The sequence below is a fragment of the Oncorhynchus tshawytscha genome, linkage group LG06 (genome assembly GCF_018296145.1).
Source record: "Oncorhynchus tshawytscha isolate Ot180627B linkage group LG06, Otsh_v2.0, whole genome shotgun sequence".
In the NCBI taxonomy this organism is placed as follows: domain Eukaryota; kingdom Metazoa; phylum Chordata; class Actinopteri; order Salmoniformes; family Salmonidae; genus Oncorhynchus; species Oncorhynchus tshawytscha.
In genome coordinates, this window is record NC_056434.1 from 32,245,127 (window position 1) to 32,269,721 (window position 24,595).

The 24,595-nt window shown below is 42.5% G+C and overlaps 1 protein-coding gene across 1 annotated transcript in view; it reads right to left on the reverse strand.

Moving 5' to 3' along the window:
- LOC112253465 (FERM domain-containing protein 4A-like) overlaps positions 1 to 24,000 on the reverse strand; it is a 219,174-nt gene extending 195,174 nt beyond the window's left edge. The window contains exon 1 of the mRNA XM_042323195.1: positions 23,611 to 24,000. Within this exon, the coding sequence (XP_042179129.1) occupies positions 23,611 to 23,655 (45 nt within the window). The 5' untranslated portion in view covers positions 23,656 to 24,000. The remainder of the gene's footprint in view (positions 1 to 23,610) is intronic.
- Positions 24,001 to 24,595: the final 595 nt, after the last annotated feature.

Sequence of the window (24,595 nt, forward strand, 5' to 3'; positions counted from 1 at the left end):
GGAAACCATCTCTGCAGCACTCCACAAATCAGGCCGTTATGTTTTAGTGGCGAGACGGAAGCCACTCCTCAGTAACAGCTACATGACAGCCCGCTTGCAGTTTGCCACAAGGCACCTAAAGGACTCAGATCATGAGAAACAAGATTCTCTGGTCTGATGAAACCGAGATTGAACTCTTTGGCCTCAATGCCAAGTGCCACGTCTGGAGAATACCTGGCACCATCCCTACGGTGAAGCATGGAGGTGGCAGCATCATGCTGTGGTGATGTTTTTCATCGGTAGGGACTGTGAGACTAGTCAGGATCGGGGGAAAGATGAATAGAGCAAAGTACAGAGAGTTGCTTCAGGACAAGTCTCTGAATGTCCTTGAGTGTCCCAGCAAGAGCCTGGACTTGAACCTGATCGAACATCTCTGGAGCGACCTAAAAATATCTGTGCAGCGACGCTCCCCATCTAACCTGACAGAACGTGAGAGGAGTTGCAGAGAGGAATGAGATAAACTCCTCAAATACAGGTGTGCCCAAGAAGACTCAAGGCTATAATCACTGCCAAAGGCGCTCAGCAAAGTACCGAGTAAAGGGTCTGAATACTTACACTACCATTCAAAAGTTTGGGGTCACTTAAAAATGTCCTTCTTTTTGAAAGGTAAGCTAATTTTTGGTCCAATAAAATAACATCAAATTGATCAGAAATACAGTGTAGACATTGTTAATGTTGTAAACGACTATTGTAGTTTTTTTAATGGATTATCTACATAGCCGTAGGCCCATTATCAGCAACCATCACTCCTATGTTCCAATGGCACTTTGTGTTAGCTAATCTAAGTTATCATGTTAAAAGGCTAATTGATCATTAGATAACCCTTTTGAAATTACGTTAGCACAGCTGAAAACTGTTGTGCTGATTTATAGAAGCAAATAAACTGTCATCAGCATTTGTGGGTTCGATTACAGGATTAAAATGGCCAGAAACAAAGACTTTTCTTCTGAAACTTGTCAGTCTATTCTTGTTCTGAGAAATGAAAGATATTCTTGGCAAGAAATTGCCAAGACACTGAAGATCTCGTACAACGATGTGTTCCCTTCACAGAACAGCGCAAACTGGCTCTAACCCGAATAGAAAAAGGAGTGGGTAGTTTTGCTTCTCTGACTCCTTACCTGTAAAAATAGTAATGTTAGCAGTACTTGAAACAAGCTAAACTGCCTGGCAGCCATTTCCCAACCGTCAACCGTTGCTATGGTGATCAAGGCGTCACATGATCGTTTGTCTTTTAAATAAATTGTTCAAACGTTGTTTTTGGGGGGTGGAATAAAAAACTAGTTAGCTAGTTACAAAATGATCTGCACTCATCTCCACACACACTTTATCTCCTCTTTCAGCAGTTTTACTATCCAAAGACCCTTAGATATGTAATGTTCCCAGAACTTATTTTCTGCCAACAACTAAATGGGAACCACAGGGGAACATTTCGTAAAAATTCACAAAAAAATCGGTTATTTGAACATTCTTAGAACAGTGTGTTTCTGCCTTACCAAAATAGTAATGTTCACTAAAGATTCTCCTTTGGTCCCTATGTTCTCAGAACATTCTGTAAAAGTTATTTTTCTAAGAATCAAAGGAGAACCTTTACAGAACGTTACAGGAAAGTTCTGTGCTAGCTGGGCTGTGTGCTCCTGTATGAAGTCACTCTGGCTCGGTCTCTTAGCAACAGTCGTCAGGGGCAACCACAGCCTCTGCAGATGACACACCGTGCTCTGCTGTGTATGTGTGTGTGTGGGTGTGTGTGTGTGTGAATGTGTGTGTGTGAACGTGTGTGTGCGTGTGTGTGTGTTTGTGAGCCCGGTACTCATGTAGCCCAGTGTCCATATGCCTCAAACCATATTCCAAACGACAGGCTCTTATTCATCATCTGTCAGTCCTACATATGACATACAGCCATGGAGCAGCATGCATAGCATACTGATTCAAGTTACGCTAGCGAGACCCATTTCGGCACTGATGCTCACACACGCACGCACACGCACAGACACACACACACACACACATACACACACAATAATGTATAATCCCACAGCCTCTCACAGACATAAACAGATACTGCCCCCTACTGCCGAATATCATAAAAAACAGTTTCATAGCTGTGAGGGTGAGAGGAAGAAACCATCTGAGATGTCCAAACATAACATTCAGGTTGACCTATATACAGACCTGGGCTTCAATGCTATTTCAACACGCTGGTGTTATGTTCTATCTGTCAACTATGTTGTAACTGGCACAACATCAGACCAAGAGAAAACAGCTTATTTGGTTCATTTTACAGTTGGCTATTTACAGTTTATTCACCTTCCCTCTACACATGACACGGTTAAATTGTATGGGAATTCAGAATGTATTAGAATCTAATAAATATTATTAGGAGTCACTGTGTTACTGCTGTTGTTACTATGGTAACAGTCCCGCGGCTCTGATTGGAATGTTAATGTAGAGAATCTAATCACAGTATTCCATAATTATACTAAGTTATACTAAGTTAGAATCATCCTATTTTATTCCTCTCATCGTCTCTCCTCTCTCATCCTGCCTTATCAAAAATAGGACTTTAATTAAATGTATATCCGTCTCTCTAAGCTAACATTTAAGAGGAGGTTCATATTGATGTGTAATCATCATGTGAAATGTATTTATAGTAAGATATGTACATTAGTGCGATTCAGGTTAATTATGTTATGGCCAAACATTAGCAGGACTGTCTCTATACTCATTGAATATTTGCTGTCTGATGTCCTTTTTTTGAACATATTGAAAGCAGTAACTCCCTTCAATGTATTCTGAACATTTCATGACTCTAGGACCAACAAAATGGATTCAAAATAACTTCTGAAGTTTCATAATTGTAGGTTTGTTAATGGGAAAATATATATAATTTTCAATTTCCTGAAAACGTTCTGTTTTGGAGATAAGCAGTGAATCACAAACACCCCCTCGCCCCTACCATCTTGCTCGGTGGGCCCTCTGTCTTTACATGTTGCTGACGAAACTCTGAGGGTGACTTCCATAGAGTGGCGAGGGGATCAATAAACCCATCAACTTCGGGACACACTTGTGACTTAAAACCTCGACAGGATCGGTGTCCCCACCGCGGAACGGTTCAGCTAACTTGCGCTAATGTGATTAGCATGAGGTTGTAAGTAAGAAGAACATTTCCCAGGACATAGACATATCTGGTATGGGCAGAAAGCTTGAATTATTGTTAATCTAACTGCACTGTCCAATTTACAGTTGCTATTACAGTGAAATAATACAAAGCTATTGTTTGAGGAGAGTGCACAGTTATGAACTTGAAAATGTATTAATAAACCAATTAGGCACATTTGGGCAGACTTGATACAACATTTGAACAGACATGCAATGGTTCATTGGATCAGTCTATAACTGTGCACATACACTGCTGCCATCTAGCGGCCAAAATCTAAATGACGCCTAAGCTGTAATAATACATTGTGGCCTTTCTCTTGCATTTCAAAGATGACGGGAAAAAAAGAAAAAAATGCATGTTTTGTCTTTGTATTATCTTTTACCAGATCTAATGTGTTATATTGTCCTACATTCATTTCTCATTTCCACAAACTTCAAAGTGTTTCCTTTCAAATGGTATCACGAATATGCATACCATTGCTTCAGGTCCTGCGCTACAGGCGGTTAGATTTGGGTATGTTATTTTAGGCGAAAATTGAAAAAAAATGTCAGATCCTTATTAAGAGGTTCTGCCTGCCCGTTGGTACCTTTTGGACTCTGAAATGGTTTGGACCCTTTTGCCTGTCCACGACCATTCTATTGCCTTACCCTATTGGATTAATAAATACTGTAAGACTCCAATCATCTGCATCTGGGTCTCGCCTTCTGTCATGATACTGTACTGCTTGATAGGGAGATGCATTGATATAAACCAGGATCTGTTTTTATGGGCAGACTAGGGACATTTATACTGATAGTAGTTTTGCCAGACTATACTGATAGTAACAATGAATTGACTGAAATATTTACATTGATCCATTGTTGTCTATCATTTACACTTACGCAAACAGTCTGTATTCAGTATACATGTAAGAGGCTATTAGGGCATTTTAAAATGTTTTACTGTTTGATTACTCACCTTAAATTATTATCTTGCAAAACAAATCTGAGTTGAGAATATCTAATGCATGCACATTGATGTTAATTAGGCTTATGCCAGCAATGATATTTTAGTCTTAACAATTAACCAAGGTTTCTGATTTCTCATTAATTCAACAATGAAAAGAAGTGCAATTTGAAATGTATTTATTAAAGATGATCATTACACAGGTGCACCATGTGCTGGGGACAATAAAAGGCATAAAAAAAGGACAAAAAAGACAAAAATGTGCAGGTTTGTTACACAACACAATGCCACAGATTGGCATGCTGACTCCCGGAAAGTCCACCAGAGAATTGAATGTTCATTTATTTACCATAAGCCGCCTCCAACGTCATTTTAGAGAATTTGGTGTTACATCCAACCGGTCTCACAACCGCAGACCACGTGTATGGCGTTGTGTGGGCGAGTAGTTTACTAATGTCAACGTTGTGAGTAGGCATAAGGTATGGACAACGAACACAATTGCATTTTATTGATGGCAATTTGAATGCAAAGAGATACCGTGATGAGATCCTGAGGCACATTGTCGTGCCATTCATCCGCCTCCATCACCTCATGTTTCATGTTGTAAGGATCTGTACACAATTCCTGGATCCTGAAAATGTTCCAGTTTATCCATGGTCTGCAAACTCACCAGACATGTCACCCATTATTTACAGTACAAGTCAAACGTTTAGAGACACCTACCCATTCAAGGGTTTTCTTTATTTGGACTATTTTCTACATTGTAGAATAATAGTGAAGACTATGAAATAACACATATGGAACCATATAGTAACCAAAAAAGGGTTAACCTTTCTAGGGCAGCGGATCCCCTCGACAACATTCCACTGAAAAGGCAGTGCGCGAAATTCAAAAATATTTTTTTGAAATATGTAACTTTCACACCAAGAGTGTGCAAAGCTGTCATCAAGGCAAAGGGTGGCTTCTTTGAAGAATCTAAAATCTAAAATATGTTTTGATTTGTTTAACACTTTTTTGGTTACTAAATGTTTCCATATGTGTTATTTCATCATTATTATTGTACAATGTAGAAAATAGTCAAAATAAAGAAAAACCCTTGAATGAGTAGGTGTGTCCAAACTCTTGACTTGTATTGTATGTTTGGGATGCTCTGGATTGGCCTGTACAACAGTGTTCCAGTTCCAGCCAATATCCAGCAACTTCGCACAGCCATTGAAAAGGAGTGGGACAACATTCCACAGGCCACAATCAACAGCGTGAAGAATTCTATGCAAAGGAGATATGTCGAACTGAATGAAGCAAATGGATGGTCACTCCAGATACTGACTGGTTTTCTGATCCAGTCCACTACCAATTTCTTAAGGTATCTGTGACCAACATATGCATATCTATATTCCCAGTCATGTAAAATCCATAGATTAGGGCCTAATGTATGTATTTCAAATGACTGATTTCCTTATATAACTGTAACTCAGTAAAAAAATAGAAATGGTTGCATATTGCATTTACATTTTTGTTCAGTATATATTTTGTTAATACTAGCCAACATCTGGATCCAGTCTTCTCATCATACACTGTAGCTAAAACAAATAGACCCTAGGCCTACCTACCACTAATTTTTGCACCTGATACTGACTCCGCCTCAGCTGTTGTTGCTGCTCAATGTAGTCTAGTTGATCTAAAACACGCACCCATGGGTGCATCCCATGAATATCTCCTTTCTCCTGAAGTGTTCACTAAGGCTACTTCTTACAAATCTAAACGTGTTGGATTGGTGACATAGGCATTGGAGGCATGGGCTATAGAGGGAGTTTACACCAGTCATTTCCTTTCAAATCAGTCATGGAAAGTGAACAAGTGCACACTTTGGATAGATAGGAGAGGAGGAGAGATAATTGTGACATATCCCCAGAGTAGACGTACTCGCCTAGTATGGGCAGAAAGGAAGAGGCAAAGTGTGAGGGTTTACTCCACCCAAAATCTGTCCACAAAAAAAAGACCACCAGTGAGGAATTTTTGTTTGGAGGTCGATGAGAGTGTCAAATTTGGTCAACAGAAATGCAGTTGCTACGTGAGTCTTACTCGGTCGAGCAGATGTTTCATAATCGTTAGGTCGTCACAAATGCACTGATATAAGTGGACGCATGTGGCATTTCTGCAACTTTGAAAAAATCGAATTAATATCGTAGTTGTGCTTGTTGTTCACATGCGTATCTGCCCTCTCATTGGCTAAAATGGTCCCACCTGATCTCGCCTCCTCCGACCAACCTTCCATCGTTGAGGACATGTATTTCCATTGTTAGAGTGATCACTAGAATATCTTGTCAATATAATAGAAAATCTTTGGTATGGTTATTGGAACGTTTTCATTAGACAGAGAGCAGTATGAGTAATTTGGTTTAGTGTACTCTATCTCCCTCTATAGGAAGCTACTGCATTAGAAGTAATATCTCTCTCTCTCACACACTCTCTTTATCTCTCTCTGTAGGTGAGTAGGTGGGTGGTAGGGGAGGAACTGAAAATACTGCAATACACAGTTTGACAATGGTTGCTATGACAACCACGGTGAAGCACTCATCTGTCTAATTATGCCTCATCTCTGTCTCTGTCTCTGAGAGAGAGAGAGAGAGAGAGAGAGAGAGAGAGAGAGAGAGAGAGAGAGAGAGAGAGATATTACTTCTAAGAAGAAGAAGATATTAAAGCATACATTCCCTCTTAAAGTGGAGTAGCCATGTGACTTGTAAATGAACAACATCTGTCACAGCTCACACACAGCTCACACACAGCCCACACAATTGGTCCCATGTGGCTCAGTCAGTAAATCATGGTGCTTGCAATGCTGTGGTTGTGGGTTTGATTCCCATGGGAGACTTGTGTGAAAATATATGTACTGATTGTCATGTGAATGTTTGTTGATTTTTGCAGTTCAAACAACATCTGTGTAAAAAAATGTTTTTGATGAGCAACGCAGCATCTGCCAGCCACACATGGGGCACGTCTACCTCATTACTGGCTTTAATTAGTTCCTCAATTACATCATGTCTCACTCACTCGCTCGCTCGCACGCACGCACACAATATTTCAGCAGTGAGCTCCATTGAAAACTTTGAACCAGTCAGTCAGGCATGAGATTCACATAGAACCCTGTTACAATCTACTGCAGCTCTGACTTACAGTACATTAACATGCAGCTAGAGAATACCTTTCATTACACACACACACACACACACAATACATGCACTGTGCACACATACAGGCCTTTATGCATTCTAATGCATGCAGTGCAGTCACACACTGGTGTGAGAGTTACAGTACCTACCCACGGGTCTAACGTGAATATCTGTCTTTCTCTTTTTCTCCCTTGGTGTCCTGGACAGACAGAGGATTGCAGCAGTAGAGACAGGAGAAGAAGTATAAGACCACAGTAAGCTATGTGAGATATGAGATATGAGGTATTTACATTGATGATTTGGTTTTGTTGTACAATGCATCTAAACCAGTAATGAGGAGGTGTTTGCAGTATGTCCTTCTCCCGCAATATAGCATTGGCTATAGAACTAAGCTGCTTAGTATTGAAATGAGCCCAACCTCTCTTCATTATTCCTCCAGCCTGGATATGCCCAATCATGCCAGGCCCCCCACACACACACATTCTAAAATGGCATTTTTGGACCTCCAGTTTGACCATTTCTCTGTGATACAAAAAGCGGCATCGGTGTGCTTTAGGACAATGTGGAAGACTCCGAGCGGTCTGGTAGGCTGTATCAGCAGGCTGGATTTAGGACCCACGGACACCATAGAGTGTGCAAACAGAGGCAGCTGTTGTCTGTGTTTCTTAGCAGGATCAGATGGTGACAGGTGTCCCAGCAGGGTCAGCCAGCCAGGGAAGACCAGTCTACAGAGCTCAGGTGAATTTTTCAGTATATTATAACAGTCAGTGAACGGATACATAGTTCCATCTTGAGTTGATGGGTAGGTTAGAGTCTGGAATCTGGCAATAATGGTCATTTCAATTATTGAACCTTTGATTATATTATTGGATAATATAATGTATAAATGTACACCAAGGTGATTCTTTGTCATGCCTCATCTGAGCGGGATCAGATGGTGACAGGGGTCTCAGCAGGGTCAGACAACCAGGGAAGACCAGTTTGTGACAGTGCTGAGGTGAACTTTTACAGATGTAACACTTTATTCTCTCTGTGCAGCAAACACTGGACAAGCCAGAAGCTTAAAAGATTGAAACTATTTTAATGCAGTCTGACAAACCTCTAAAGTTGATTTCCGAACTGTATCGAGGGTTGGAGGCTTACACTGATGACACAAAACATGTCAAACAAAAATGTGAGGAAGACCTAGGAGACACTGTTGATGATGATGAATGGACACAGATGTGTTTCAATGCCTAGTCATGATCATATAATCTCAGACATAATTTACTGCAGTTTTACACAATCCATAGAACAAACTATACATCAGTGAAAATAAATATCATGGACACAGATTCTCGCTTCACAATGTTTTTGTTTGCTTGGAAATGTTGATACTGGAGACTGTTATCAGAAGAATCTGTGTAACCTGGCATTTATAGCAGCTAAGATATGCCCTTGCCAATAGTTGGAAGGTTGTTTATCCCTCGGCAATGTCACAATGGATGGCAGAAATGTCAAGTTATGTATCACTAGATTTGATTTATTACAATATCAAGAGTATACTGTGCAACTTTCATAAGGTATGGATGCCTTATATGAAATACTGTACCACAAAAGGAATCCGTATAAAAAACCTGCCCACGTCAGGGGGGATACCTATCTAGGCAATCCCTAGCTGCTGGGTTGCTCAGTCCTGGCCCTGGGGGTCTGCCATAATGTTGTGTTGGTTGTCACTCTGGCCTAAGCCTAACACATCTGAAACCAATAATGAATGTTTCACTATGCTGAGTAGGGTGTGTTGGGTTTTGGCATTGCAGGTCAGTGGATCCCTAGTGGCAGGACGGGGTGACCCAGCTATATTGTGTGTAGGTAAAAAAAGAGCTCTACACTACTATTAGGCCTATGTTATGAATTACAGGATTAGCTCAGTTTCAAGGGTGTTTATTTAAAAAATAGATCAAAAAGAAAATGTATCCCCCATGAGACTCTCTCTGGTATGCCGTCTTCTGGGTCTGGCGGTATCCTGTCGGGCACAAAACTGAACTCCCTCTTCTTACCTCTGCAACCGTCAACCATACCACAGGAGTGCTTTTTTCTTTCTCTTCTCTTCCCTCTTCCCCCCCTTCTTCCCTCTTCCCCCTTCCCTCTTCCCCCTTCCCTCTTCTTCCCTTCTCTTCCCTTCTTTCCCCCTTCTTCCCTCTTCCCCCTTCCCTCTTCCCCCTTCCCTCTTCCCCCTTCCCTCTTCCCCTTCCCTCTTCCCCCTTCCCTCTTCCCCCTTCCCCCTTCCCCCTTCCCCTTCCCTCTCCCCTTCCCTCTTCCCCTTCCCTCTTCCCCCTTCCCTCTTCCCCCTTCTTCCCTCTTCCCCCTTCTCTTCCCCCTTCCCTCTTCCCCCTTCCCTCTTCCCCCTTCCCAGCTTCCCCCTTCCCCCTTCCCCTTCCCTGGAGAGCACTTCCCCCTTCCCTCTTCCCCCTTCCAGCTTCCCCATCCCTCTTCCCCTTCCCTCTTCCCCTTCCCCTTCCCTCTTCCCCCTTCCCTCTTCCCCTTCCCTCTTCCCCACAATTCCCTCTTCCCCCTTCCCTTCCCCCTTCCCTCTTCCCCCTTCCCCCTTCCCTCTTCCCCCTTCCCCTTCCCTCTTCCCCCTTCCCTCTTCCCCCTTCCCTCTTCCCCCTTCCCCCTTCCCTCTTCCCCCTTCCCTCTTCCCCCTTCCCTCTTCCCCCTTCCCTTTTCTTTTCTTTTCTTTTCTTTTCTTTTCTTTTCTTTTCTTTTCTTCTCCCCTTCCCTTCCCCTTCCCTCTTCCCTCTTCCCTCTTCCCCCTTCCCTTTCCCCTTCCCTTCCCCCTTCCCCTTCCCTCTTCCCCCTTCTTCCCTTCTCTTCCCTCTTCTTCCCCTTCCCTTCCCTCTCTTCTCTTCCCCCTTCCCTCTTCCCCCTTCCCTCCCTCTTCCCCTTCCCCCTTCCCTCTTCCCTCTCCCTCTTCCCCCTTCCCTTCCCCCCCTTCCCCTTCCCTCTTCCCCTTCCCCTTCCCCCTTCCCTCTTCCCCCTTCCCCTTCCCTTTCCCCCCCCTCTTCCCCTTCCCTCTTCCCCCTTCCCCCCTCTTCCCCCTTCCCTCTTCCCCTTCCCTTTTCTTTTCTTTTCTTTTCTTTTCCTTTTCTTTTCCCTTCCTTCCCCCTGCCCCTTTCCCCCTTCCCTTGTGCTGCCTTTCTGGCAGCTTTATGGGCCTTGCACAGCTGGTGAGCAATCCGCCCTTGATTACTCACCAGCTCCCAATCAGCCCCAATTAGTCCTGGCTGGAGAGCACGTCGAGACCTGGCACGTCCAGCAGATGGAGCCATCGCCTCGTGATGTATACTCCATCTGTTACCAGGCCTCGACGAGTCTCCCCCTGGTGGCTGACCTGCTATACGCCACAATATATATACATATATAATATATATATATATATATATATATATATATATATATATATATAAAATATATATATATATATAAAATATAAAATATATAAAATAGATATATATATATATAATATATATATAATATATATATAGATATATATATATATAAAATATATATATAAAATGTATATATAAAATGTATATATATATAAAATATATATATATAAATGTATATATATATATATATATATAAATATATATATATATATAAATGTATATATATATATATATATATATATATATATATATATATATATATATATATATATATATATATATATATATATATATATATATATATATATATATATATATATATATATAAACCTTTATTTAGCTAGCCAAGTCAGTTCTTATTTACAATGACAGCCTACACCGGCCAGTATAGAACAGACAATGTGTAATAATCCCCAATGTCATTTTGTTAGGGGAAATACAGTAGTGATTCTTCAGCTGAATTAGGTCTCGCCTGAAGTGAAAAGCTCTGTGACACTGACATCAGCAGTAATATACCCAAGGCCTAACTACAGTACCACTCAGACAGTACAGTGCTGTATTATAATTTCATGTCTCATGCATCATCACCAAAATACAGACAACACAGAAAATGCATCTCCTGAAATGCAAATGACAAACTTCCTATTGAACACTTCAGACAAAATGCAAATGTGTTTATGTTTTCTCCATGCAGTTGCACCAAGTGAATTACCCTCCTCACTCAATTTGGTTGAATTGTTTCTCTGTAATCACACACAGCAGGGTGTGTGAAATCTACAATTAGCTTTCACACAGCTACCAAAACACACACACACACACACACACACACACACACACACACACACACACACACACACACACACACACACACACACACACACACACACACAGAACAAACATAGACACACACACACACACACACACACACACACACACACACACACACACACACACACACACACACACACACACACACACAAACATAGACACACATACACACACAAACACACACACACACACACACACACACACACACACACACACACACACACACACACACACACATTCGGTGTCACACACAATCTAACACACACACACACACACACACACACACACAAACATAGACACATGCCCCACACACTGACACAAACACACACACACACACACACAACTATTTTGCCTTATTATTATTCAACACACACACACATTTGACACTTGGCATGTTCTGTTATACACACATAGACACACACACACACACAAACACACACACACACACACACACACACACACACACACACACACACACACACACACACAAACATAGACACACACACACACACAAGGGCTATATAAAATTTGACACACACACACACACAACACACACACAAATTTACACACACACACACAAATTCTTAACACACACACACACACACACACACACACACACAAAACATAGACACACACACACACACACACACACAGGTGAACACACAAACACAAACACACATACACACACACACACACACACACACACACACAGAAACACACACACAGAGACACACACACAGAAACACACACGAAGAAACACACACACACACACAACATAGACACACACACACACACACACAGAAACACACAAACACAAACACACGTACACACACACACACACACACACAGAAACACACACACAGAGACACACACACAGAAACACACACGAAGAAACACACACACACACACTGATACAGAGATCGAGATAGAGAGGGAGATAGAGCGGTTCAGAAAAGAGATAGCATACAAAGAGAGAGAACAAAACAATTAGAAATAGATGGAGAGAGAAAAGAGATATACAATGACAGTAGGGAACAGAGAGAGAAAGCGATAGGGGATAAATGCACATCCATGGTGTCAAATCAAATCAAATCAAATTTTATTTGTCACATACACATGGTTAGCAGATGTTAATGCGAGTGTAGCGAAATGCTTTTGCATCTAGTTCCGACAATGCAGTAATAACCAACAAGTAATCTAACAATTCCAAAACTACTGTCTTATACACAGTGTAAGGGGATAAAGAATATGTACATAAGGATATATGAATGAGTGATGGTACAGAGCAGCATAGGCAAGATACAGTAGCTGATATCGAGTACAGTATATACATATGAGATGAATATGTAAACAAAGTGGCATAGTTAAAGTGGCTAGTGATACATGTATTACATAAGGATGCAGTCGATGATATAGAGTACAGTATATACGTATGCATATGAGATGAATAATGTAGGGTATGTAAACATTATATAAGGTAGCATTGTTTAAAGTGGCTAGTGATATATTTACATCATTTCCCATCAATTCCCATTATTAAAGTGGCTGGAGTTGAGTCAGTGTCAGTGTCAGTGTGTTGGCAGCAGCCACTCAATGTTAGTGGTGGCTGTTTAACAGTCTGATGGCCTTGAGATAGAAGCTGTTTTTCAGTCTCTCGGTCCCAGCTTTGGTGTGTGTGTGTTTTTGTGTTTGCGTTAACGCACATTTGACTAGCGTGACATGGAAGTGAAAAGGTTTAGGTGAGGTGACTGAGGTGAGAATTCTCTCTGTCACAGTCTATGTAGGTGCATTTTGTCTGCAGTGGTGATTATTTTATCTGACATTAATACAAATATTATCTTGCAATTTAAGAATGGGGCAAAGAACGACACAGGGTAATACACACACAAACCAGCGTCTGTACAGCAGGGTAAACAATTAGAATACTGCATGATAACATACGGCCAGATATTACATTACCCCTCCTTCTTCAGGACGACAGAGTAGGGCGAGAGAGAGAGCGAGAGAGATACCGTAAAATACTGTACAACTGAACACAGAAATCACGCACCCTTTGTCTCTTCATCACCACCCCCAAAACAGCCCTCAATGCAAAAAAAATATTGCATGTCTACCAAAACACACACAACACACACACACACACACACACACACACATACACACCACACACACACACACACACACACACACACACACACACACACACACACACACACAGGAGTACTTCTCCTGTCCTTATTCGTGTCCTGTGTGAATCTAAGTGTGCGTTCTCTAATTCTCTCCTTCTCTCTTTCTTTCTCTCTCTCGGAGGACCTGAGCCCTAGGACCTGAGCTCCAGGACTACCTGACATGATGACTCCTTGCTGTCCCCAGTCCACCTGACCGTGCTGCTGCTCCAGTTTCAACTATTTTGCCTTATTATTATTCAACCATGCTGGTCATTTATGAACATTTGAACATCTTGGCCATGTTCTGTTATAATCTCCACCCGGCACAGCCAGAAGAGGACTGGCCACCCCACATAGCCTGGTTCCTCTCTAGGTTTCTTCCTAGGTTTTGGCCTTTCTAGGGAGTTTTTCCTAGCCACCATGCTTCTACACCTGCATTGCTTGCTGTTTGGGGTTTTAGGCTGGGTTTCTGTACAGCACTTTGAGATATCAGCTGATGTACGAAGGGCTATATAAATACATTTGATTTGATTTGATTTGATGTCCTTTTCTTGTTGCAAACACTTTTTTAAATTTAACTAGGCAAGTCAGTTAAGAACAAATTCTTATTTACAATGATGGCCTACCCCGGACAAATCCTAACCCGGACGACGCTGGGCCAATTGATCATGAATTATCAATACAACTTCTTCTAGACATCGTCAAAAGAGACAAATGCTGATGAAATGATTGTGAATACACACTGTTGGCGTATTGCGAGTGCTGAGGAAGATAGGAGATGTCGTTCTCATTCTCAAGCAAACACACACACACACACACAAGTCATAGAGGGTCAATTGATTAGTGGTGAATAAAGAGCTTGTCTCCATCAGACTGAGTCCTCTGCTCTTATCTTCTGCAATCAGCCCTAACCTAATATACTACAAACAAAACACGTGCACACATCCACACGTGCACACATCCACACGTGCACACATCCACATCCACACGTGCACACATCCACACGTGCACACATCCACACGTGCACACACACACATAATTTGATGTTCTGTAGTGTGTGATATGAATAGATATAATTTTGTGGAGACAGGAGTGACATCATGTATCCTACTGAGGAGATCAGATGTGGGGCATCCAGGACACCCATGATATAAGTTAATATTTGACAATCATCCATGTCTGAGGATGTCGGGAGATGACATGGAAACCGGCCAATAATGGCACCAGTGAGTGCTGTTACCTTCAAGTAGGTTTCGGTTTTGATAGGGCTTTTTGGACTGGGATGGCGGATGGGTGTAACCATCTGCCTGTGGTGCATGTTTGAATCCAACAATAGAACGTTAAGATTGAGATTTCTGAGTTCATGCCGAAACCTAACCTAAATTAAACACTTTGAAATTTGATGTTTGGAACAACTTTGAAATTGGACTTTTTTTTTATTTTTAATTTTAGAATAATTCTGAAGTGCGACTGTCCCCCATTCTTTCCCCCGATTTTAATAGAAAAACAACCAAATTTGATTTTCTGTGTTCAAAACAATGATGACCTGGATGATCTTTTTGGCCTTCATGTGACATCGGGTGCTGTAGTTGTCCTGGAGGGCAGGCAGTGTGCCCCCGGTGATGCGTTGGGCAGACCATACCTCCCTCTGGAGAGCCCTGCGGTTGCTGGCTGTGATACAGCCCGACAGGATACCCTCAATTGTGCATCTGTAAAAGTTTCTGAGGGTCTTACAGGGCCAAGCAGACAGGCTTCAGGCTTCAGCCTCCTGTTGAGCCTTCTTCACCACACTGTCTGTGTAGGTGGACCATTTCAGATCATCAGTGATGTGTACACTGAGGAACTTGAAGCTTTCCACCTTCTCTACTGCGGTCCTGTCGATGTTGGATAGAGGCGTGCTCCCTCTGAGTTTTCCTGAAGTCCACGATCAGCTCGTTCATTTTGTTGATGTTGAGGGAGAGGTTATTTTCCTGGCACCACTCCGCCAGGGCTCTCACCTCCTCCCTGTAGGCTCTCTCGTCATTGTTGGTAATCAGGCCTTCTACTGTTGTGTCGTCTGCAAACTTGATGATTGAGTTGGAGGCGTGCGTGGCCACGCAGTCATGGGTGAACAGGGAGTATAGGAGGGGGCTGAGCATGCACAGCGAAGTGGAGGTGTTGTTTCCTACCTTCACCATCTGGGGGCAGCCCGTCAGGAAGTCGATCCCAGGTGTGGCTGCCAATGGAATCGTGGAGTAAAAGGCCAGTAACACTCCGTATTATTCAAAGCCCCATGAAATGACACCATATATACATTCTACAGACTCTATTGAATATTCCCTACAATACTTTACTGCGCCACCCAGAATAGTTATTGCTCTAAGCCAATATATATTCCATATACAGTGATTCGCATTGGAGGATTTATTTGACCCTGGCGCATGTTTTAAAACCCAGATTTAATATAAATGTCACTTAAATGTGAACAAATATGAAACATTGTTAAATGTTTAGACAAGTATTTTTCATATCTCATGAAAACAGAGTTTTTTTTACACTTTTCTACTATTACGTTAATACGTTTCTACTATAATAATTACCCGCAATATTAGACTTAAAAAGAATCATATGTGGGGGACTTTATTTTGAAAATTTCTGAAATTCTGTGACACGGAAGTACTTTTTTAGTGTTGTTGACCAGACGCTGATCATGACGAGACGCAAATCAAATTAGCACTTGTGGTGCCCCTGGGCAGCACCTCCACTTTGCAAATACGATTGAAATTACGTTTAGCTTATAAAGGCTAAAAAAAAGTCTTCATAAACACTACATAAATGTGATACAAAGCATCTATAATGGTATGTTATAAAGGGTTTATAAATGTGGCATAACTGTGTGACATAATCACTGAGTTCCCTGAATTCCTATCGGACCTTGTAGTCATGGCAGATAATATTCAAATTTTTGGTGACTTTAATATTCACATGGAAAAGTCTACAGACCACTCCAAAAGGCTTTCGGAGCCATCGTCGACTCAGTGGGTTTTGTCCAACATGTGGACCCCCATTTTATTACGTTTGTAATCACAGCAATTAATCTACTCAAGACCCCAACCAAGAATCATCAGAAGTCATGCAATAAATTCTCAGACAACCCAAAGATTCCTAGATGCCCTTCCAGATTCCCCCCACCTACCTAAGGACGTCAGAGTACAAAAATCGGTTAACCACATAACTGAGGATCTAAATGTAACTTTGTGTAATAACCTAGATGCAATCGCACCCCTAAAAACAAAAAACATTTGTCACAAGAAATTTGCTCCCTGGTAAACAGCAAATACCTCAGCAACCTTCCAGAAAATGGGAATGGAAATGGGGCTCCACCAAACTGGAAGTCTTACGACTAGCTTGGAAAGACAGTACTGTGCAATATCGAAGAGCCCTCATTCCTGCTCGATCACCTTATTTTTTTCAACCTAATTGAGGAGAATAAGAACAATCCAACATTTATTTTTTGATACTGTCACAAAGCTAAATAAATAGCAGCATTCCCCAAGAGAGGATGGCTTTCACTTCAGCAGTGATGAAAAGATCAGGATCATTAGAAAGCAAATTACGAACTCCTCTTTGAATCTGACTATTTCTCCAAAGCTCAGTTGTCCTGAGTCCGCACTGAACTGCCAGGACATAGAATCAATGGATACTCTCACGTTTCACGTTTTTAAATCCTGTATCTCTTGACACATGACAATAGTCATGGCCTCTAAACCTTCAAGCTGCTTACTAGACCGTATTCAAAATAAACTACTGAAAGAGCTACTTCCTGTGCTTGGCCCTCCTAGGTTGAACATAAAAGAATGGCTCCCTATCCACCAGATGTGTACCAAACTCACTAAAAGTGGCAGTAATAAAGCCGGCAGTAAAGAAAGCCTCACTTGAAAAAGCCTAACATTGACCGGGTAAATGTAAAAAAACATTTGGCCTATATCAAACCTCGCATTCCTCTCAAACATTTTAGAAAAAGCTGTTGCGCAGCAACTCACTGCCTTTCTGAAGACAAATAATGTATACAAAACACTTCAGTCTGGTTTTAGACCCCATCATATCACTGAGACTGCACTCAAGAAGGTGTTAAATGACCTTTTAAAGGCATCAGACAAAGTCTCTGCATGCTCGTGCTCCTATACCTTAGTGTAGCTTTTGACTCCATCGATCATGACATTCTTTTGGAGAGATTAAAAACCCTAATTGGTCTACATGGACAAGTTCTTGCCTGGTTTAAATCGTATCTGTCAGAAAGATATCAGTTCGTCTCTGTGGATGGTTTGTCCTCTGACAAATCAACAGTATGTTTCTGCGTTCCTCAAGGTTCTGTTTAAAGACCACTATTGTTTTCACTATATAGTCTACCTCCTGGTGATGTCATTCGTAAACACAATGTCAACTTTCACTGCTGTACAGATGACACATAGATGTACATTTCGATGACTGCCAACCCTGGAAGCCTGTGTTTCAGACATAAGGAAGTGAATTTGGCTATTGTTTTCCTTTTAAATTCGGACAAAACATAGACGCTAGTTCTAGGTCCCAAGAAACAAAGAGATCTGTTGTTGGATCTGACCATGAATCTTGATGGTTGTACAGTTGTCTCAAATAAAACTGTGAAAGACCTCGGCGTTACTCTGGACCCTGATCTCTCTTTTGACCAACATATCAATAATATTTCAAGGAGTGCTTTTTTCTATTTTGTAACATTGCAAAAATCTGAAACATTTTGATAAAAAATGATGCAGAAAAGCTAATCCTGTCACGCCTGCTCCCGCACTCCCTCCCTGGAGCTCGAAGACACCAGGCTCCCCAGCATTACTCACTCCTTCCACCATCATTACGCACATCTGCCTTCTCCCGTCACACACTTGATCAATTATTGGACTCACCTGGACTCAGTCACTTCTGTTATTATCCCTCCTATACTTGTCAGTTCCCCAGCTCTGTTCCTTGATGCTGCATTATTTGTCGTCTGTCCTTATGTTACCCGATGCTGACGCTGTTGCTTGTGTCCCTGGGGGCCAGGGTGAGTCTGTTATATCTGGTGTAATTCTCCTGTCTTATCTGGTGTCCTTTGTGAATTTAAGTATGCTCCCTCTAAGTGTCTCTCTCTCCATCTCTCCTTCCCCTCCTGGAGGACCTGAGCCCTAGGACCATGTCTCAGGACTACCTGACCTGATGACTCCTGGCTGCCCACAGTCCAACTGGTCTTGCTGCTGCTCCAGTTTCAGCTGTTCTGCCTGCGGCTATAGAACCTTGACCTGTTCACCAGACGTGCTACCTTGTCCCGGACCTGCTGTATTCGACTCTATGTCTCCCTGTCTACCGTACCTGCTATCTCGACCCCTGAATGCTCGGCTATAAAAAGCCAACTGACATTTATTCCTGAGGTATTGACCTGTTGCACCCTCTACTGGTCATCTATGAACGTTTGAACATCTGGAAGAAGAATCTGGCCTTAATGGCCATGTACTCTTATAATCTCCACCCGGCATAGCCAGAAGATGACTGACCACACCTCAGAGCCTGTTAACAATGGCGCAAACATTTTATGGCAGATATTTCAGTGGGGGAGTGGGTGAAAGACCTGACTGGGCCCAGCACCACACGGTATGGCTGGTTTTGTTTTGTTCGATGTTGTGTACTGAGGAACATGTCACTTGGTTCCAGAAGAAAGCTACTTTCAATTTCTTTAGGTTAGGGGCTTTCATCAACGTCAGTGTTTCTTGGTGGGATATCAACCATTCAAAGTTGGCCTTAGTGGGAGTGACCATATAATTCTAAAGGAGTGACCTGTGTAAAGTATTTGTCATCGTTACTAGTTAAAAAGTCAAAAAGTCATAATTATATCTAAACCCTGCCCATTTCCACAATTTATCTTGTTAAAATGTGATTTTAAACCTAACCCTAACTAATGAAGGCCAGGTTTGATGCGTTGGTCCACCAGACCATTTGGGCATAAGTGTCTGGGAATAAGATTAGGTGTAATGTGACTAACATGACTTCACTTCAGAGCGTATGCTCCCGAGTGGTGCAGCAGTCTAATGCACTGCATTTCAGTGCTAGAGGCATCACCACAGACCTTGGTTCAATCCCAGGCTGTATCACAACCGGCCATGATGGTGAATCCCATAGAGCGGCGCACAAAATGTCATCCTTCAGCACAACATATCACCCTTTTTAAAGCACATGTTTATATCATATTCTGCATAGTGGATTATGTCATATTTGACATTTGTGATTATGTCACACAGTTATGCCACATTTCTGAACCCTTTATAACATACTGTTATAGATGGTTTGTATCACATTTATGTAGAGTTTATGAAGACTTTTCTTTTGCCTTTATAAGCTAAATGTAATTTAAATAACAAAATATTTGCTCCGGGTTTCAATCATATTTGCCGTCCCCTAGGCCTGCTCTCTATGACTCGCCTGAGACCACTCAGAGTTATAACTACTGTACTGTAACTCAGCTCCAATCACATTAGCTCCAGACAGATGGAGCCCAGAGGATAACTAAAACACAATTTACTGCATGTCTTTATTTCTATCAGCCACAACAAGAATCCTCAGCACAAATAAAAAGCCATTTCCTGCTGCCTCTAATCGAACGAGGTTACTTCCTGTCCGCTAATGGAATGAGGTTGTTTGGTCCTTAGTCAGTGGTTCTGGAATGGGTTTGGGGTCTGTGCACGGAGGAGAGGGTTATACTGTGGCTAAGAACCTGTCTAAACGGATAGATGTGTTAATCTCAGCTGAAGGTTGATAATAGTTCCATGTTCTCACAAGCTTCGCCCCGAGCCCCATCCATCAATTACATTTATAATGATGTTAACATGCTAAATAAAATAATGATTACATTTGCAACATCATTAAACCTTTCCAAGAGGAGACACCCCAGAGAGGATACAGAGTATGAACGAGAACGAGAGAGAACGAGAGAGAGAGGAAGAGAGGGAGAAAGAGAGAGCCTTCTATTGCTCGTTGTGTAAGCAGCCTCTGTACCCACTAATGAGAAGGTTCCCTCAGTGAACTTGGCACAAACATAACAGCAGATGCCCTTCTTAACACACAGGGAGAGGGAGAGGAAAAGAGAGAAGGAGAGGGAAAGATAAATGGAGAGAGAAAAGGATTGTGATGAGAGAGGTAGAGTGATGGAGAGGGTTAGAGTGATGGAGAGGGGTAGAGTGATGGAGAGGGTTAGAGTGATGGAGAGGGGTAGAGTGATGGAGAAGGGTAGAGTGATGGAGAGGGTTAGAGTGATGAGAGGGGTAGAGTGATGGAGAGGGGTAGAGTGATGGAGAGGGTTAGAGTGATGGAGAGGGGTAGAATGATGGAGAGGGTTAGAGTGATGGAGAGGGGTAGAGTGATGGAGAGGGGTAGAGTGATGGAGAGGGGTAGAGTGATGGAGAGGGGTAGAGTGATGGAGAGGGTTAGAGTGATGGAGAGGGGTAGAATGATGGAGAGGGTTAGAGTGATGGAGAGGGGTAGAGTGATGGAGAGGGGTAAGAGTGATGGAGAGGGGTAGAGTGATGGAGAAGGGTAGAGTGATGGAGAAGGGTAGAGTGATGGAGAGGGAGATCTTTCTGCAGGTTGTGTGTGGTTGCTCTGTATTATTTATGTGTGTCAATATTTGCTGTGGGTGATGTGGGGTGTTTACAGTGTGGTCTGTGTGCTATTAAAATCACTTCCTGTAATTACAGGAGATGATCACTGCCTTACCTGAAATATTAATACATAAAGCAGAACCTGTATGAATATTTACACAGACACACATAGCCACACTCTAGCATACACACACACACCTCTAAGCTGCATAAATCTACATTAATATTTCAGATGGGATTGAGCACTGAACATGACAACGTGAATACAAATGCATGGTTGGATTTAATGAACACATGTATGACTGAGTTTGATCAGATAGCAATGCTGCTATATTTTGACTTATGCTCCAACTTTCCCTTTTTCATCTCCTCCTTCTCCCCCATCCCTCTCTCCTCATCCCTCCTTCCTCCCCCCTCCTTCTGTCCAATCCCTGGGTGTGTAACATGACCTATTGCCATGGCTACAGCCAGCCGTGACAGGACGAGATAACAGGTAGTTCAGTGATGCGTGACACCTCTCTGGGATGGAGGAAACACATAGAATTACAAAGACTAGAATAGAATATTGCGGGTCTAGTGCTTTGTCTCTATTGAAGTTACTTATATTTCTTGCCTGGTAGGTACTTTGAGATGTCACTGTATTTTAAAGTGTTCAAAATGGCCTTGTTGAAAACCAGCTAATTTCATAGTGCTGTCAGTTTCTCTGGATATCCAGCAGCTATTGGACAAAGATGTGGGTGTGTGTGTGTGTATGTTTTGAAATTAATTGTACAATATCTGTACATTATAGGAACACCTGTAATTACAAAAGTACAATGATTAATGTTTTGCCTTAGCTTGAGATTAAGAATCAGTGGTAGACACTTTGTAAGTGCATGAAGAAGTCAACTGTACAAAAGTCAGATGTCTGTGTGTTGAAACTATACCTTCAGTTCCTGTTGATGCTATGTCCAGTCTTACTTCTGCTAGCACATGATAGCAAAAGGAGGAAGAAGGATTGGGAAGCTTATAGGGTATTAAAGTTCAGGGACATCACCCTGGGCTGGGTGAACCTCATTAGGGGATAAAAAGGGAAAACACCATCTTTTGAACTGAGTGTGTTACTTGCAAATTACTGTAAGTGTAAACTCTGGGTTGCAATCCGGCTTGCAATCCTTATTAAACAACCTAACCTCTGATCAAAGACGTGTCTTGTGGTCTCTTGTATGAACTTAGGGCAGAAATCCCTTACAGTTTCCTCTCTCACTAGAAAATGTGTATTTTATCTGAATCCAGAGAAAGAGAATACAATTGCCAAAATCAAGCTCTAGCCATTAATGAATGAGAAAAAGGACACTTCAAAATGTGCCCTCTCCTGGCTTTTCTCTTCTTTCCTTTCCTCTCCCTTCCTAGCTATCTCTCTTTTCTCTACTTCTCATTTTAAAAATACATGCATGCACACACGCACACCCACACACGGATGTAAACACACACACACGCACACCCACACAACCACGCACGGATGTAAACACACACACACGCACACCCACACCCACACCCACACCCACACCCACACACCACGCACGGATGTAAACACACACACACACCCACACCCACACCCACACAACCACGCACGGATGTAAACACACACACACACGCACGCACACCCACACCCACACCCACACAACCACGCACGGATGTAAACACACACGCACACGCACACCACACACCCACACCCACACCCACACAACCACGCACGGATGTAAACACACACACACACCCACACCCACACCCACACAACCACGCACGGATGTAAACACACACACACACATTTAGCACCCCTCCCCTCTGGTAACAGTGGTTTCTACTCTACTATGTTTCATAACCAGCCCACTGCAGAGAGATCCCTGTGAGCACGTGGAACATTTAGACAAAGCAAGGGAACATACTGTAGTTCACATCACAGGCTGAAGCACATACATTTATCATGAAATGAAGCATTGTTTGATGATAATATTGTATGACATAACTACTGATTTCTATATGATAGAGATGGAAGATTTGTGGAGGGGTGTATAGTAATGTGTAGTATCTCATGCAACACCACCTCTCATGGGGTGACAGCTTACCACATGCTCCAGTTGCTGTGTGTGTAAATGTGTGGTTGTGCCTGTGTATGTGTGTGTGAGTGTGTGTGTGTGTGTTTGTGTTTGTGCATGTGTGTATATATGAAGAACCAGGACCTCTCCCACTCACCATAAGCAGACAGACGGCTGATTCCGGCATGAGTTGGACGGCCATGATGGGGTCCTGTAGACTGACTGAAGTATACCAGGTAAAACGACCAAACCGACTCAACTAGAGAGTCCTCCTCTCCTCCTCTTCTTCTTCCTCACAGACCAGTCTTCACTTTGTCCTTACCCTCTGGTTGTTGTTTCTACTCTCTTTTTTCTCAGTAGACACTCACCTTCTTCATTCTCAACACAACCCCCTCGAGATCTCCAACTCATCAGACTGAGGGAACACAGCTACCTCTCTTTCATACTTCACTCGTTTTATAACTCTCTTTTTGTCCTGCTTGTCTTTGATCTCAGATAAAACCCTGTGTCCTTTTCAGTCTTGACCCTCCTCCTGTAGACCCCTCGCCCCCCTGCCAAAACCTCCTGGGATCCTTGTACCTCAGGAGTACGCCCTCCTCTCCTCCCCTCTTATCTCCCTTCGCTTCTCACAACACAAAACATGATCGGCAGAAATATGCTCCCCTCTTCTTGATCTCTTCTTTTGTTCCTCTTCAGTCCACAGTTGTCTCTGTCTGTCTGTTCTGTCCTGGGACTGCTGTCTCTGCTCCAGAGGACCCCCTCTCTGGATGTGATATTCCCCCACCTAAAGTGCTCCTTGCAGGGGTAGTAGCAGGAGCTCACAGCCTCTCTGTCAAACAGAGACCCAGGATACTGCAGCAGAGACGGAGCTCACACACACTCACTGATCCCTGCCTCATATCACAAAGCATGACACGAGCAGAAAAAGACTAAGGGAATGTGAGGGAGAGAGATAGAGATACATATAGAGGGAGATGAATAGGGAAGCAGCGAATCACCGGTTAGAGATTTCCTCGCTGAGCAGAAAGGGTGGGAGAGAAAGAGAGAGAGGGAGAGAGAGAGAGAGAAAACACACGTCACCTATCAACAACGGCAGAGAGTAGATCAGACGGTGCAAAGGAGCATGGGAGTTGGGCAAACAC